The following is a 17774-nucleotide window of genomic DNA, read 5'->3' as shown; positions in this document are numbered from 1 at the left end:
ACTGAATATCAGTATCTGATTATGTTAGTCATTTTTCATGCAGCTGGGGTCTAAAGTTCACATAGAATATTAATTAAATGACTTTCTTAGTTTTATATTCCCACAAAATTAATTTTTATATCTTCTTCAAAAGTGCCAAACAATTAATTACTTTGAAAGTTCACTCTTAACCTTTCAGTTATAGTTCTCCTTAAGACTCTATATTCGACACATGTCATCTAAATGCCTCATTTATGCAATTTATTTTTATTCTTGGAATGTATGGGTCCTGTAATTAGCAAAAATATAATAAATAAACACAATAGCTTAGAAATTTAAAAAACAGAAAATCAAGTTTTCTATTTCCATAGAGTAAAAGTGCTACATGAATTTTATTACTGAAAAGCAGAAGAAAGGGTAGAAATAATCAGTGTATTTTATGAACTGATCAACTTACAAGGTATTGAAACTACCAGAACTAGGGGACTTCTGATTGAAAGAAGTGTGAGAGTATCAAGATTATTGAATGTGATTTTCAATAGAAGGTAACACTTAAACAATGGTTGCAGATGGTAAAAACCCCAAATTAATTCTGAAATGAAGGAATACTACTACTAGTTACAAAGTAATAAAAATTTATTTATGTATTTGATTGCATCTAATCTTGCCTCTAAATGTAGGATTTAATTAATTAGCTTATAAACATTGAAGGTAGAATATTTGCTTTTGTCATTTAACAATCTAACAGATATAACCAAGTGTGGTTTCCCACATTTACTATCACAGCTTTTTAGAAGGCAGTGGAAGAAAGGTCAATTGAGAACAAGAATGTGAGACCAGCTTGGACAATATATCAACATCTTCTCTCTTGAAACAAAAAACAAGAAAAGCAAGCAAATGAAAAAAAATCATTAAAAAAACACATAAAGTATTTATTGAATATTGGAAATGTACCAAAAGACAGAGCAAAAATAAATGGATTAATCTGGACTTCCAAATTCACCCACTGCCAGTCAAGTTAGACCATTATACTTTTTTTTTTTTTTTTTTTTTTTGCCCAATTCTGCTAAAAGCTGTAGGGCTGGATATATGAAATTTAGTTACCATACACAAACAAAACTATCAGATGTGAAGGACTGAAATTAACTGCAAAACATATGATTTTTTAAAGTATTAATCACCCGTCCAGATTATCAGTCTGCTGTTAGTCTAACAATAACACCATATTCTGCTTTTTATCTTACTGTTTAATATTTCAAAAGCTAAACTCTAGTGTTTGTTTCTTTTAACTTGTACCTTCTATTGCTAGGTGATATGACTTTTTAAATAGAACTCTTCTTGGAAATAAATATTAGAATATTTAGACATATACTTAGATATTATTTTTCATCTCATTATGCTGAATATCTAAAATAAACATATATTACCCACAATTTAAAATTTCAACCCTCTGATTCAGCTCTGCTTCTCTACCTCTTAACAAATCCATATCTTAAAGTTTTTGAGTAAATTTTTTTTGTTTCAATCTCTCTAAAGATTAATTTTTAGCAAGCAAGATAATGAAACCAAAATTTATTTAAATAAATATTTCTTCCTAATTTTTAAAAAACAAAGTACAGACAGAGAATACCAATTTTACCTTCAAGAGAATTCAACTTGAGAGGTTATGGTGGCTCACATTTGTAATTCCAGGACTTTGGAAGGCCAAGGTGAGCAGATCACCTGATGTCAGGAGGTTGAGACCAACCTGGAACACATGGTGAAACTACATCTCTATCAAAAATGCAAATATTAGCTGGGCAGGGTGGGAAGCATCTGTAATCCTTGCTACTCAGAAGGTTGAGGCAGGAGAATCACTTGAATCTTGGAGGTGGAGTTTATGTTGAGCTGAGATCTTGCCTCTGCACTTTAGCCTGGGTGTCAGAGTGAGACTCTATCTCAAAACAAAACAAACAAAAAAATTCTGACTTGATTTGGAATTCTCTCAGCCTTGTTGAAAAGCAAGGTTTCAACCTTTTTAACCAAATATTCTAGGTGCTTAAATACTGACACCATCAATTTCTAATAAACTGCATTTCCATATACTCCTAACATTCCTTATGTGATTTATGGTATTTAGTATCTAGAGCTTTAACACCTCTCAGTTCTTTATCTAGAAAACAAAACAAAATAAAACTGGTGTTCTGCTCCATTGCCTGGGCTGGAGTGCACTGCTGTGATGTCAACTAACTTGACACTTCGCCCCTTGGGCTCAAGGGTTTCTCCTACCTCAGTCTCCTGAGTAGTAGGCACACATGACCAAGTTTGGATAAGTTTTTGCACTGTTTGTAGAGATGACGTTTGCCATCCTACTCATATTGGTCTTGAATATTTGCGTTTAAATGATATGCTTACCTTGGCCTCTCAAAGTGCTGAGACTACAGGCATGAGCCACCATGTCTCGTCTCATTAACTAAACTTTGGTAAGTTTTTCAGAAAGAAAAAAATTTTTTAAATGTGCATTCAGCACTAAAATCCCCATGGCTTTTGGTGGTGGCAGTCATAATGTTTTAATTCGTAAGTAATTCTGTCTCAGAGTTAGCAAGCTCATGTGAACTCCTAATCACCTAGGCCATCATTCCATTTAAGTTTGCACAGAGCAAGAATTTACTAACTACTTGTCACATGATAAGAATCAAACTGAGAACTGGATCTAAAAATATACACAGATATAAACCTAATCTCTATTGTCCTCAAAATGTGGTAAGGGAGAAGCAATCACAATCAAATATAATAATTTCTCAACTGAGTTAATAAAGATTGTATGCAGGAATGAGACATAAATGAGTCATTAAGTGGAGTCAGGAAAGGCATCTCAGAGGTGACGTCCAAGGTGTGACTTGAAGGAGAGTATAGTTTAATCTGAGATAGAGGGGAATTGAAAATTCCGTTGAGAAAATACATGCATGCTGCTTTATATAAGGATGACAATCCTTTCAAAGCTTTCATATAGTCTCAGTTAAATAGAAATCTAGTCAGTCAGCCATCTTGAAGAGAAAGTTATTAGTCTATAAACAATTCTATGATCTCAAAGATCTATGCTTTCAACACTCATTTTTATACTCGATGTAAGCCAAATTCCCAGAAATGCTATACAAGAGGGTGTCCTTACCATAAAATAACTAGGTTTTATTGAGAATCCACAAGATACAGTGGACACTTGAGAGGAAAGCCTTCCTACTTGTAACATATGACAACAGCAGTTCTGGATGTATGTAATAAAACTGCTGTGAATCCATTCTGGTCTAAAACATATTCTTGGAATAAGAAAGTTATTTTGTAAAGAATAGATCTAATCCAACTTGCTGACATGGACTCCCTGCCACTCCTCATCCTCATTGACTTTTGTGCAATTACTTTACCATTCACCAGGTAAAATGGCCACATGGATGATCCTTGTGACCCTAGCGACTCCTTTACCCCAGGGACCTTGACCCTTGCTCATTTTCGTGATTCTGTCCAATGGCAGTACCATGCATTTTGTTTTCAGTTTCCACCTGAAACCTTATCCTGCAACTCTGTACTGCTGGGCAATTCTTATTCTTCTACCTGAAAAACTCTCCACATGTAGTCCTTGATCATTGAGACTGCCATTCAATCCTCACTTTCTCCCTAGGTTGGCAGCCACTTTCCCTCTACTCTGCTACCCAAGACAGCCCCAGAATTATCAATTAAGTAGCTGCCTTTATAAATTCAAAAAAAGTGGGCTGACAAAGCTTCAATATTTAGACATCTTCATTTTTCCACACTCATGGAAAGGCCCAAAGGGAGAGACACTTAAAATTTATTCCCAGAGCTAGAACAGAAAACTCACCTACAAATACATGGTTTGGTTGCTCTCAATTCCAGGATCATCCAACCACAGCTGGCCCCTCAATCCAAGTTATCATGCCTCTCTGTCTCAAGGAGTTATTCTTTCCTTACACACCAGAGCTACTTTTTCCCTCCAAGCTACTCCTTTCTAATCTTCCTGACAAAATGGAGGTTATTTAGGGTATGAATCTCATAACCCAAACATGACTGTTTACTTCTGCAATTCTTGCCTTTCCACTAAGTTCAGAGAATGCAAATCTGTGTATCCTTTTCAAAGCCCATCCCTCTATTTGCACTCTTGGTCCAAGTACGTCTTGCTCTTCTAGTGACATGTTTCATTAATTGTGCCACTTTATTCCCGAATCTTGTGCCAAAGCAGTAGTAGCTGTAGAAAATAGCAAACCAGGAAACTATAAATACCACCTTGTGGTGCTTTTTACTTTTACCAAAGATACTTTTTTCCTGAAGATTAACGGCTGCCAATTTTGCTTGACAGGCTTTCTCAAAGTTGTTCTAAAATAGCTAATTCCTTTCCACATTTTGCTTTCGCTTTCATTTTAAATTTTGTTGTCTCAGGATCTTTACAACACTTCAACTGCAAATCGATCATACACACACACAAACACGCAAAAAATATTCCAACTATTTTACTACAAGAACAGTAACAAATTATTTTTCTACAGCAAGGCTTAACATTAATGCTCTCCACAGATATGTTATATTTACTTGATTTTTAGTTTTATCTATTTCACTGTATTTGTAGGACCCACTCAAATCACATAAACAAATGTTATCAGAAATAAAAATATTATGCGCAACAGTAGAATATCCCAACATTTATTAAAAGTTCTAGATTGTTTTGATATGTTAAATATTAGCCTTAGAAGACAGGTGGGTTGTGGTAGCTCATGCCTATAATCCCAGCACTTTGGGAGGATCGTTGGACAGTTCACAGCATCTGAATTTAGAGACTGTTAGGACCTCCTGGTCAAATATGTTCTCAACGGAAAAATACATAAAAGAGCCAGGTGTGGTGGCACGTGCCTGTAATCCCAGCTACTCAGGTGTCTGAGGCAAGAGAATCACTTGAACCTGAGAAGTGAGGTTGCAGTGAACTGAGAGCATATCATGGACCTCTAGCCTGGGTGACAGAGCTAGACTCTGTCTTAAGGGAAAAAAAAAAAAAAGGAAAGAAAAACAGAAGACTTTACAAGACAAACAAAAACATTACTCTTGTGATCAGTAACAAAATTAAGTGTACCAGTTTACATATGACTGCCTGAATTTGCTTCTTTATTTCTCTCTTATATTCATGTAGCTTTACTTCTAAAGACTCAAACTTGATATGCTGAGGGTTAGCATCTTAAAACTGATCATTAGTAAGCCAAAGTTTCTCAGCTATTAAAAAATAAGCTGTCAAGTTAAGACGTGGAAGCATTGTGAAGTGAGTGCTCTGGCCAGCAAAATGTTAAAAACAAAAACAAAAGTAAAAGAGAAACTCAGAGAGAGACAGAGTTAAACTGCTTACCTTGAAGGCAACGGAGCACAGCTGTTTGTGGGAGCAGCTGGCTGAAGCAGCTCAGACAGTAAACACAGTGTAAGAATAAACTGATGAGTAAAAGCGTGCAGTAAAACCATAAATGTCATCAAAGAGCAACAGAGAGAGAGAGAGAGAGCACACAAATGAGACAGAGACTGAAGAGAGAGAGAACCAGTGTGTCTGGCAATAAAAGATTTAGATGAAAATTGCAAGTAAATTTGAGGGCAAATATGCTACTAAACTCATACAAGTGGCTATAAATGTGTTTTACAATCAGGAGGAAGAGGCTGAGAGAAAGTCAAGGCATAACTCACAAGGCAAGATGGGGAGACAACCTGGGTTAACAAGACAGTGAGAAAGAGGTATGTCTAGACCAGCATCTAAAACCTGGCTAGAGAAAGATCAAAGTGGGGTTGATAAAAAGAAAAAAGCATTAGAAGAATAAGTGTCCCAAAATAGCATTCTCTAAAGATATGGTGTCCCCATATAGCCAATGGTTTTATCTCCATGAAATATGTAGGCTAAGAGCAGCAGCAGCAGCAGCAGCAGCAGCAGCAGCAGCAGCAGCAACAGCAGCAGCAGCAGCAGCAGCAAGTCAGAAACTCTCAAATAATCAGGATACAGACTTACTTGGTCTGGCTGGGGTGGTAAGATATGAAGACTGACACAGGCCAAGCTCAATTTCTCTATGCCCAAAGTAGCCAGCCTATCGTCAGCATTAAGTTGATCCATAACAACAACAAAGAATTTTATGGTAGATACAGGCACTGAGCATTAGGTGGTAACAAAACTGGTAGGGCCACTGTTCAAAGCTTATGTTACTATCATTGAGGCTATGGGAATATCAAACTGAAAGACCATTTTTGTCAATCAAAAAGATGTGTCATTGGAAGATGTGAGGTGCAGCACAAAATGTTATATTTTTCCAGCTGCCCTGTTCCTCTATGGAGGAGGTACCTGCTTCAAAAATTACTAGTGTAAACTTCTTTTAAGCCTGAAGGAAGCATAACTTTAGATTTTAAGCAACCAAAGTCTATGGTATTAGTACTCACCTTTCCACAAGCTGATAACTGATGATTATCTTCTAGGGATGTGGAGGGTCCTGGAAAGCAAACTTGGAGGCCAATGAAGAAAGTCACACTGTCAGAATTAATTAGTAAATTTCCAGAGCTATGGGCTGAAGATAATCCACCCAAGCTAGCCATGAAGCATGCTCAGCAGGTAGTAGGACTAAAAGTGGGAGCCAGTATCCCACACCACCGGAGGCAGTTTTAGGCTTAGAAAAGCATTTAGAACACTTAGAAAAGCAAGACATTTTTGTGCCTTGCCGGTCATTCTGGAACACACCACTCTTATCAATCAATAAATTACTACCTAGTAATAAATTGTACCACACCTGTAATGATTATAGGCCAGTGCAGAACCTACAAACTGTAAACGAAGCAACAGTAACTTGCTTTCTGTTACTTTTCCAAACTCATACATCTTGCTCCCCCTAATTCCCTCCAAGGCAGTATGGTTCACTGTTTTAGACTCAAAGAATGCTTTCTCCTTCCTTGGTCTCATGCCAGTCAGTTGGCATATCTTTGTGCTTCAAAAGGGAAATCCCCGGCATGTTTGGATCAGGCTTACCAAAGTGTTCAACAACTCCTTCATGATTTTTAGTGAGGTCCTACCATCAGACCTTAATGCTTACACCCCACCAAATAAAGACTGAGTCTTTCTCCAATATGTGAATTACTTTCTCCCAGCAGCACCTACTATAGAAGATTGTCATTAAAAAACTGTGCCCACTTTCTGTGGAAGATAGAGTAAAAGCTATGTAGAGAAAAGGCCAGATTTGCTGCACAGGACTCACATATGTGGGGTTTGTCAAAAGCCACTGATGGCACATGTTATGTAGTGTATACAGGGATCTAACCACACCTTCACAGCAACAAGTCAGAGAGTTCTTAGGGGCATCAGTTTTCTGACATATTAGAATTCCCAATTTCCTGCTAATGGCAAATCTATTATATGAAGCCACAAAGGGGTCAAGGAGAAAAGACCCCTTCATCTGGGGCCCTTATCAACAGATAGCATTTAATGTGATAAACAAGTTTCTAGTTGAGGCACCTGCTTTAGAACTGCCAGACATAACTAACTTTTTTCTTCTGTATGTTCATGAGTGAAGGAAAATGGCCATTAGATTTTTAACCCAATGTTGGGATAATGGCATTACTCAATATCCTACCTATCCAAATAGCTGAACTCAGTGGCTCCAAAAAGGCCACCCTGGTTCAAGGCTCTTGCCACTACAGCCATGTCCATGCTGGATGCCAATAAACAAACTCTTGGGCAGCAGGTAGCTGTAAGGGTATCACGCTATGATTTAACACTAATGGATTAAGTGGGTCACCATTAGCTGTCAAATTCTAGAATAACTCGATACCAGGGACTTTTGTGTGAAAAAATTGCACATCAACTTAGAAATTGTAAACACTCTCAAATCTACTACACTGATCCCTTTGGAGCAATAAGCTCACCTATATAACTGTATAGAAACAGTCTATAAGGTATTCTCAGGTAGACAGGACCTTACAGATTAGCCCCTCCAAAATCCAGATGTTAAGTGCTTTACTGCTGGTAGCAGCTTTGTAAAGAAACAGTCAAACTTGCAGGATATGCAGTTGTAACTCTAGATTCAGTGGTAGTGGCTCAAAGCTTGCCAACACAGCCATTGCTGTTAGCAAAAGGTAAAGGAACCATGATACACACTAACTCAAAATATGCCTTTGCTATGCTACATGTACACAGGAGCAGACAAGAAAAAAGGACTCCTAACTGCCCAAGGAACAAGTGTAAAGTACACAGAATAAATTCTACAACTTTTTGATGCGGTATAAAAGCCTAAGAAAATAGCCATTAAACATTGTCAAGGCCATCAAAAAGGTGGAACCCTGGCTGGAAATCAGATGCAGTGGCTAAGTGTGCAGTGATAAATACCCCACTTTCCAGCACAATAGCTAGAAAAGCATTTTGTGTTATGTCTCTCCTCCCAGAGCACTTGCTTAAATAGAAGTCAAATGAGTTTTCAAATAAGAGGACCTGGTTTACTCAGGACAATGAAGTGCATAATTATAATAATAATAATTTTTAAAAAATGGAAGAGGTTCTCACATGGAAAATTAGCAATTTCTGAAGTTATAGCTCCCAGGTTTGTAAAACCTTTCTCCAAGAAACCCATACAGAAAAAACAGCACTACTAATACTACTGGGGTGCCAATTCTATATGCCATGGCTCATTGTCATCTCTTGATCAATTTGTAAACAATGCTTAACCTGTCCTATCTCCCTTGCCATTTGAAAATTAGAATATGTCAATCATCTAGCTCCGCCTTGGAAATCCCCTTTGCACTCGCACCTAGCCCACCTTGGAAATCCCCTCTGCACTCAGCACTTAGCCCACTCACAGGAATTCCTACCTCCCTAAAATAGTAGCTCTCACTGTCCATATCCTGTCTCCCCAAATCCAATCAAATGCCTTCACTCCCTATAAAGCCCCACTCCTGAGAGGAAGCAGGGCGACTTCCCTGGCCCCTCTCCCCAGGACCACAGAACCTCACCCAGGAGATAAAATAAATCGGAATTGGCTTTATTTATTTATTTTTTTAAAATTTATTTTTATTTTTTATTTTTTGGCATTGAAGGAATTTGCTCATGAGAAGACTGAAGGTCCGTCAGGGAGACTTTCCAATGGTGACAAGCTCCAGAAGCCCGAGTCGCAACAGCTGGGAGGGCCAGGACACCCCAGGCAAGAGGCGGTGCACTGGCACAGAAGAGCAGACGCAGGCAGTTCTTCAATGAGGCAAATCCCATATTGGGCTAATAATACAATAAGCTGGTGTAATTATAATAAATGTATAAATAGAAAACTGAAAAAACACGGACTGTCCTCTAGAAAGAATAATTAATTATTATGGCTCAGCTATTTGGGTGAAAATTGGGTCGTGGGGATATAGTCCTTTAATCGATATAATAAGTGGCATCATCAGGCTGCAGAAGTTTCTAAAAATCACAACCACTGAAGCTTCCAGAGTTTCTGATTTGCTAGTTGTACAAACCACACAGATGAGAAATGCCATTTTCCAAAAGAGACCAACATTAGATTATCCTTTAACTCCAAAAAGAGGAGTATGTGGACATTTTAGCTTATCAAATGGCCGTCTGGACATTAATAGTAATGGACAAACAGTCATGGAAATTACCGCCAGGATTCAAAAACTAGCTCATGTTCTAGTACAAACTTGGAAAGAGTAATCAGTAATCAGTAACCTCACTCTTTGAAGGACGGTTTGTATGTTTGGGGAAGGTAAAACACTCAGGGGACAGTAGTAATTATATTGAAAGGGTGTTTTAATACTATCTTGTCTCTTGCCTGTCTTAATTGGTGATATTCAGTCAAGTACAGAAGCAATAACCACCAGTCAGTTGATGACATTAACTAAGTGTCACCCTGTGCCCCAAGAGGATGTAGCACTGCCTCAAAATAATAGTACTAATAACAGGACTAAAACAACAGGACTAACTATGGGCTTATGCAGCATAATCATCTAATGTAACTTAATTATCATCAAATGTCTGGATAAAATAAACTTAAACTAAGCAAATAACATGCTAGTAGCCCAGAAAACTGCATTAATACCATATTTTCTAAGCAGGAAGCTTAGCAGAAATAATAATTAGTAATAAAATAATAATAATAATAATAATCATCATCATCATCATCATCTTATCCTGCAGGTGAATAACAGCCATTCCTGGAACCTCAGCACTCTGCCTATCAGCCTTAGAGAACGTTCCAACTTCTAAGCTGTCACCCTGACTGATCCCAGGTAGATGACTGGTTAGGCAAAAGCAGGTAAGATTCCACAGAGGAGGGACAACTCTTAAGACAGACACAGTCGCAAAGAGTTCATCAGGTACTAAAAGTTTAATTTTTGCCTCTCGTGTCAGGAGAGAAAATCTCAACCTGATGCTAAAGGAATCAACTCGGTGCTATAGGCTTACCATAAGCTAACACACCACCCTGCTGTCCACAAAAAAACAGCAAAGCCATTCCCAAGTGGTTTCTCTTAAAATGTTCTGCGACATAGCTAAGCTATCCACCCTGAGGTCCAGCTTCAAAAACCAAACAGGCATAAAGGAGATCTACTAAATAAGCTTGTAAGCTCATAGAAGCACCAAGTAATGTTAACCAAATATTAACATCTAAGTATTAGTGAATGTTTAAGTCAATGGTGTTGCTTCCTATTAATGGATTAATAAAAAGCCACATATTAAATGGGAAATTTAATAGTAACAACAGTAGTCTGTATTCGCTGCATAATAAAACATAGTTTACTGTGTTGTGTTCGATATAAAACCTCACCCCAGTTTCTGTTTGAAATTAACTCCCTAAAAAACCTACCTTATCTCTTCTCCCCACATTCTCAGCAAAGTTCCCAGGCATGTCTTCTCTTGATGACCAGAAGCAAGGTCACAGGGCAAGATAACATCCAGAAAATGCACCCTATGTTTCTCAAAATGCTAGTTTTAAAAATGTGGATTACAGACATCAGCCACTAGGCTGGCCGATTCTTTCTACCGTTTTTCCCCAGATACACTCAGCTTTCTCCTTGGAAAAATAGAATCAAAATCAAAATCTACTCCCAACACGTGCATCCTCTTCACAAACGTGAGAGAAAATGAAAACAAATTTGTTATCAAAATATATATACTCATTTAACAAGAACATAATGTGTATCAAAGGCTGCCACAAAAGAGGTCAGACATCTTACTCTTTTACACAGATAGTGGATTAAGCCCATTTTACATTCATGGGCTTTTTTATTTTTTAGTAAAATTGCTTATTTTCTTGCCTCTTTATGACTAAATGTAGGCTTGCAGTTTGGAGACAGGTGACAGCTTTGTCTCCCACTGAAAACATCAAGGCATTGTTCCTCTCTACGCTGTCGCTTGTCTTAGCTTTCCAAAATGCTCAGCCACCGTTTGACACAGATTGTCCTACACTTAATGTGGTTTCTTCTTCTGATTCTCCCATTAACTCTTTTTTTTTTTTTTTTTTTTTTTTTTTTTTTTTTTTTTTCCACACCCTTGTTCTGCCGTTTGGTGCTGTCAGTAATCATTCCTCCCCTCCTATCACAGAAGAAACCTGTACTTCAGGCAGTGAAACATAAACATTTCCCAGAAAAGCAAAAAGTTAAAAAATATTTTAATTGTCCATTTTTCAAAAGAAAAAGATTGTAAAAATTGATGAACCACCTCTGGTAGAAACACCTGTTTTATCTTGAGAAGGAGTTTACTGATGTGGACCTTTTTATTCCATTGTGTTATATATAAAAGATTCTGAAATAAAACTATACAAAATTACCTACAAAATCTAAACTACATTAAACCAAGACAAACTTCTGACAATAGCATCTCTTTCAATTATCAGAGAACTGCCTCCTATTGTGTGAGAAACATAAAAATTATCATTTCTTTTCTCCACACATATTCAAAACTTGCCAACACAAACAGTGAAAATTTTAATATACCACTTTTAAACCATGATCATTAAGAAATTATTTATACCGTGAATGTAAAAAAATCCAATAAATATTTTATTCAACATTAAGATAACATTACAAATTCAAATCCTGTTTTGTTAGACAGTTATGTTGCATCACACAGATGATTTCTTAAAAAATATTTTTAAATTGACATTAGGTCCTTTGAGCAAAATAAAAAATAATTAAAAATTCTGCTTGGCTACACATAAAAATTTATTTAACTTAAAATACTTGGCTTTTGCTTTTTTTTTTTTTCTTAATCTTCCATTCTTTGGCATCTCCTTCCAAGATCACCTGCTTTAAATTATTGTATATCATTAACATTTGTCAGATATTTATAAACATAGCAAACAAAATCAATATTAATTTTAAAAATATAAAATGTTTTGAATGGATATGCATATAACTTACTTTTTATTCTGAAATCTAATCAGATACTTTAATTACATTTGTTTTCATCTTAACATTTGATGGTAAGTTTTAAATAATATAAAATTACTAGAGTGTACAATTCAATGGAATTTAATATGTTTATGATGTTGTATAATAATCTTTTCTCTTTTGTTCCTAAATATTTCTATCCACCAACAGAAATCCCTGTATCTCCTAAAGAAGTACTTCTATTTCCTAGCCCCTGACAACTAGAAAAATATTGATAATATCTATGGGCATTTCTTTTTACCATGTAGTGCATCCGTTTTCAATTCAATATGCCAAACTGACAGAGCTTTAATATTTATTTTTCTCTACTGTCCAATTACCAGACCCTGTGTCCCCTGGAACCAATCTAGTGAGTGTGTGTGTGTCAGTGAGAAAATTTCATGTATTTCAGGTACCGAGGACATTATTTATTTAATTATGTATTTAAAAGATTCTACTGGGATGAGATTCTTGCAGATTATACTGTGTAAGTAATCAGTCTATGTTTTAGTTTTACTGTATACATTTCTCGGGCTGAGAAGAAAATCCTCTTGGTAAAATTTCATGTTTGTTGCTAGGAGACCAAAGACCTCTTGTGATGTCATAGCTACTCAAATTGAGAACCATTGTAGTGGTCTAGATTACTTTACCTGCTTAGGCCTACTGCAGCAGGTTTTCAAACCGCAGTTTTGTAAACCGTGCAGCCTGGAGGAGTAGGTGAGAAAATATTTATTTGAGGTGGCAGATGTTTCTTCAGAAACTCAAGGTGTTTCTCTTAAAGTTAAATCCACTGGGTCAGAAGCTTCCACTAGGTTTCTTTTGAGTGAACACATATTCTCTGAAGACTCAGACTTAAGGTCAATAATTGAAGAAAATGCTTTTCAGGTTTTATCGTAAGGATCCTTGATAAAAAGTCCAGGTTACACAGTTTGTGTTTCTGAGCTAAATAAGGGTAATGATTTTATTTTTTGGACTTTTCCCAGAAAACTTTGGAAAATAGTTGAAAGTGACCAGTTCAAGTACATTTCATGGGATGAGGACGGAACTTGCATAGTGATTCATGAAGAACTTTTCAAGAAAGAAATTCTGGAAATTAAAGATCCTTACAGAATATTTGAAGCTGAGAGTATAAAAAGCTTAGTTCGACAGATCAACCTTCACGGATTCAGTAAAATTAGACAGAATTTTCAAAGATCTGCTTTTCTAGTAGACTTTCTGGAAGAAGAAAAAGAAGTCCCCATTGTAGGCAAGGTATTTAAAATATTTCAGTGGCCACTTTATGTAGAATATATAGGTAATTTTATTTTGTACATCAGTAAATATGTTGATATATGCAGTAAGTCTAGATTTTGTAAATTACACAAATATCAAAGTAAAAATTGTTTAAGTTTTTACAATCACTGAGGGCAACTTCAGCATTAAACTTTCCAGGCTTCAAGAAATTTTGTAACAACTCTGAATCTTACCAATAAACTCCAAATAAATTTACCAAAGCCAATAATCAAATGTTACTATTATTATGTAACATGTTTTTACTTGAGGGCTTAACAATTTAAGTGCATTTTCTCCCCAAAAGGCACATTCCTGGAAAGAATAAACAATGTTCATGCATCATTTGATGACATTAACTTTATGTGATAAGACAGAAATCTGAGTTTTTTGTGTTATATGTGCTATTGTCACTTTTCTCTTGGTTTAAAATGACACTGAATTACTTTCTCTTTTGCTTTTAGTTAAAAGTCTATTATAACCCAAATTTCAAACGTGGCTGTCCTCAACTTTTAGTAAAAATTAAAAGAAGAATTGGGATTAGAAATGCTTCTCTTGTATCTACTTTATTCACTGAAGATTTCAACCAGAAGCACTTTAGAGCAGGGGCTGACACAGATAATCATAATTCTGGATTAATTGCTGAAACTAATGGAGAAGGAGCATTTTCAACCTCTACAAATTTAAATATGCCTCTAATAAGAAAACCTTCTGTCAGCCAAAGAATTGCCAGTTTGCCATATACAACCAGAAGTGGCTTTCCTCCTACTCCATCTTCAACTTCATTTGGACCAACGGAATGCATTGCAACAAATCAAAATGCCATTTTAAATCAGTTGGCCAGTATTCATATGCAATATCGTAGCACCTACATACAAGCAAATGACCACACTTTTAATTGCATTACAACCACGACTTCTCAATACCAAATCAGATCTTCCTCACAAAATAGTCTTTTGGGGTTGATAGTGAAACCATCAACTATTCCAAGCAGATACCCTGAGGTGTCAGTCAATGAGGCTCCTTATCCTAACCTGCTACCAGCAGGCAACCTTTGGTTGCTAGGGCCCGTGATAGCTGATATATCTGCTGACTCTCCTTTCAAGCCAGCTTTTCAACTATATTCACTGGGAAAATACAACCCTAATTACAACTGATATTAAAGTGATACTAAAAGAGTACCATATAATGCACGACCATAGAGACTAACATTTTCATTGAAAAAAAAAGCAAAAACTCTGCAATTATCTTACTGAACAATAAAATTACACGTTTACCCTTACGGTTGCTTTTTATTTATTTCTAAACATATGGTTAAGAGTGAAATCATGCCACATTTTATTTCATTTAAAATATATATTGAATGTATATATACATATTTGCATGGCCAATGTATATAATATATATACATATGCAGTATAGCATATTTTATATGTGTGGTGGTGGTGGTGTGTGTGTGTGTGTGTGTGTATGTGCGCGCTTTTGATTATTTGGCAATAACTTTGCCATATCCCTTGTTAAGGTAATTTAGTTATCTATAGAGAAAGAAATAATAGTCTTTTAGGCAATGTTCTGCTGCAATAACCCAATGTTACTGATGGAGTTATTTGGAAAAACACTTATTCTGCGCATGTTTCTGAAGGCTGGAAATTCCAAGGGGCTGCATCTGGTGAGGCTTTCTTTCCATGACAGGCAATCAACATAAAGTGAAGAACATGTGATGAAGATAAAATCAAGACCAAATTCATCCTTTGATCCAAAGTCCATTCACAAAGTAACTAACGTGTTCTCCAGATAAAGTCAACAATGCCATTGTCAAGGTGTATCCTCATGACTAATTAACTCTCAAAGATCCTACCTCCCATCACTATCACAATGGCCAGAGACTGTCTATGTAAAATTCGGAGAGGGCATTCAAAACCACTGCAAGAGGTGAGGGAAAATGAATAAAGTGGAAATAGTAAAACATAATAAGTGACTTCTCAATTTGACTGGCCTTAAAATATTGTGGGACTTAATTGGGATTACACAGGGCCAGATTCTCACAAATGCAGACACATACACACACAGAGACCCCCACACCCCGCACACACACACACAATTTAGAAATGGGTTAAAATGCACTATATAGTTTCCTATTTTCTCAATTGCTTTCCTCCATTATCTTAAGCTTAGATTGTAGTAGATAAGGCTTTTTTAATTACAGTTTATATGCAGTGAGTTCAGTAACTATAATCACATTTATTTGTGTCATCACTTGATTTTCAAAGTTCATGTATAATATAACACATGAATGGCATCACTGTCAGAATATGCTGAAATTTTACAGTGGGCTTTAGCCATAGACTTTTTTTTTTTAATTTTTTATCAAAACATTCCAACAGATTTGTGTCTTTAATTATCTTCTGGGGAATGCTGGGAAGATGGCCGCCTAAGAACGGCTCAGGACTTCAGCTCCCAGTAAAAGTGCAGAGGGTGAGTGGACGCCGCATTTCCAGATGAACTCTTATTGCCCACAGACCAGGAGATACCTAGGCAGAGGGATCGCCAGGGTCGCAGTCCCAGCCAGTGTGGCTCTTTTGGCCCCAACGGGGCTGATTCTGCCCGCGCGGCTGCTGTGACCACTCCCTGTTGCTGCAGTTCGCCGTACAAAAGCCACTGGTCTGGGAGCCCTCTTAGCTGGCGAGCAGAGCCCTGAGATGGCAGAGTTGACCATTCATCTGAAATAGCGAGTCAGGCCAGGAGATGCCTAGGCAAAAAATCCGCCAGGAGCCGGCGCCACAGTTCGAGCCGACTCCGTGAGTCGCAGCACGGGAGATCCCAGCGCCTTTTCAACAAGCCACCGGAACGCGGGGTTATTCAACTTAAAAGAAAAGACTCTGAGTCAGGGAGCCAGGTGATCAGGCTCGGTTGGTCCCACCCCTCCACCTCCAACAACAACGAAAACAAAAACAGTAATTGGAAACCCTCTGGGTTGAGCCCTTCAAACCAAGCACAGCTGAACCCTGACGGTCTGGCTCCGTGGGGGAGGGACTTCTGCCATTACTGAGACTCTCCACCACTACAGAGGCAGGCTGCCGTTTCCGAGGCAACCTGCCACAACAGAGAGAATCCGCCATAACAGAGGCGGGGCCACCATTGCCCAGACAGTTCTAACTACGCCCATGTAAAAAGGACTACAGGGAAGAGCTCAGGGCAGCTGGGTGGAGCCCACAGCAGCTCAGCAAATCCCCTGTGGGCAGGCAGTGGCTAGGTGTGCTGCTAGCTGGGCGGGTCAGACATGAAAGAAAAATCAAAAAAGGCAATAGTGCAATGGAAATTCATAAAGCTCCAACTCCCTGGGACAGAGACAGACAACAAGTGGATAAACCCACAAAAATGGGAAGAAACCAGCGCAAAAGGGATGAAAATTCCCAAAACCGGAACACCACTCCTCCTAAAAGGGATCACAACTCTTCACCAGCAAGGGAACCACACTGGATGGAGAAGGAAGGTGATGAAATGACAGAATCAGACTTCAGAAGGTGGGTAGTAAGAAACTACAATGAGCTAAAAGAACATGTTCTAACCCAACGCAAAGAAAATAGGAACCTTGAAAAAAGATTGGACGAACTGCTGATGAGAATGGACAGCATAGAGAGGAGTATAAGTGAATTGATGGAGCTGAAAAACGCAACATGAGAACTTCGTGAAGCATGCACAAGCTTCAACAGCCGAATTGACCAAGCAGAAGAAAGGATATCAGAGGTCGAAGATCAACTCAATGAAATAAAAAGAGAAGGCAAGAACAGAGAAAAAAGCACAAAAAGGAGTGAACAAAATCTTCAAGAAATGTGGGACTATGTGAAAAGACCTCATCTACGTCTGATAGGTGTACCTGAATGTGATGAAAAGAATGATTCCAAGCTGGAAAATACTCTTCAGGATATTATCCAGGAAAACTTCCCCAACCTAGTAAGGCAGAACAATATTCAAATCCAGGAAATACAGAGAACACCACAAAGATATTCCTCAAGAAGAGCAACCCCAAGGCACATAATCGTCAGTTTCAACAGGGTTGAAATGAAAGAGAAAAGGCTAAGGGCAGCCAGAGAGAAAGGTCGGGTTACCCACAAAGGGAA

General features: G+C 37.6%; 1 protein-coding gene across 1 annotated transcript; it reads left to right on the top strand.

Annotated features, from left to right (window-relative positions):
- The first annotated feature begins 13258 nt into the window (after positions 1 to 13258).
- On the top strand, positions 13259 to 14810 carry LOC141582967 (heat shock transcription factor, Y-linked-like). The gene is made up of 3 exons (XM_074392409.1): positions 13259 to 13269; positions 13368 to 13635; positions 14118 to 14810. Exons 1-3 carry the CDS (start codon positions 13259 to 13261, stop codon positions 14808 to 14810), a joined length of 972 nt encoding a protein of 323 aa, XP_074248510.1.
- Positions 14811 to 17774: the final 2964 nt, after the last annotated feature.

The sequence above is a fragment of the Saimiri boliviensis genome, chromosome Y (genome assembly GCF_048565385.1).
Source record: "Saimiri boliviensis isolate mSaiBol1 chromosome Y, mSaiBol1.pri, whole genome shotgun sequence".
NCBI lineage: Eukaryota > Metazoa > Chordata > Mammalia > Primates > Cebidae > Saimiri > Saimiri boliviensis.
This window is presented reverse-complemented; position numbering and strand designations above follow the sequence as displayed.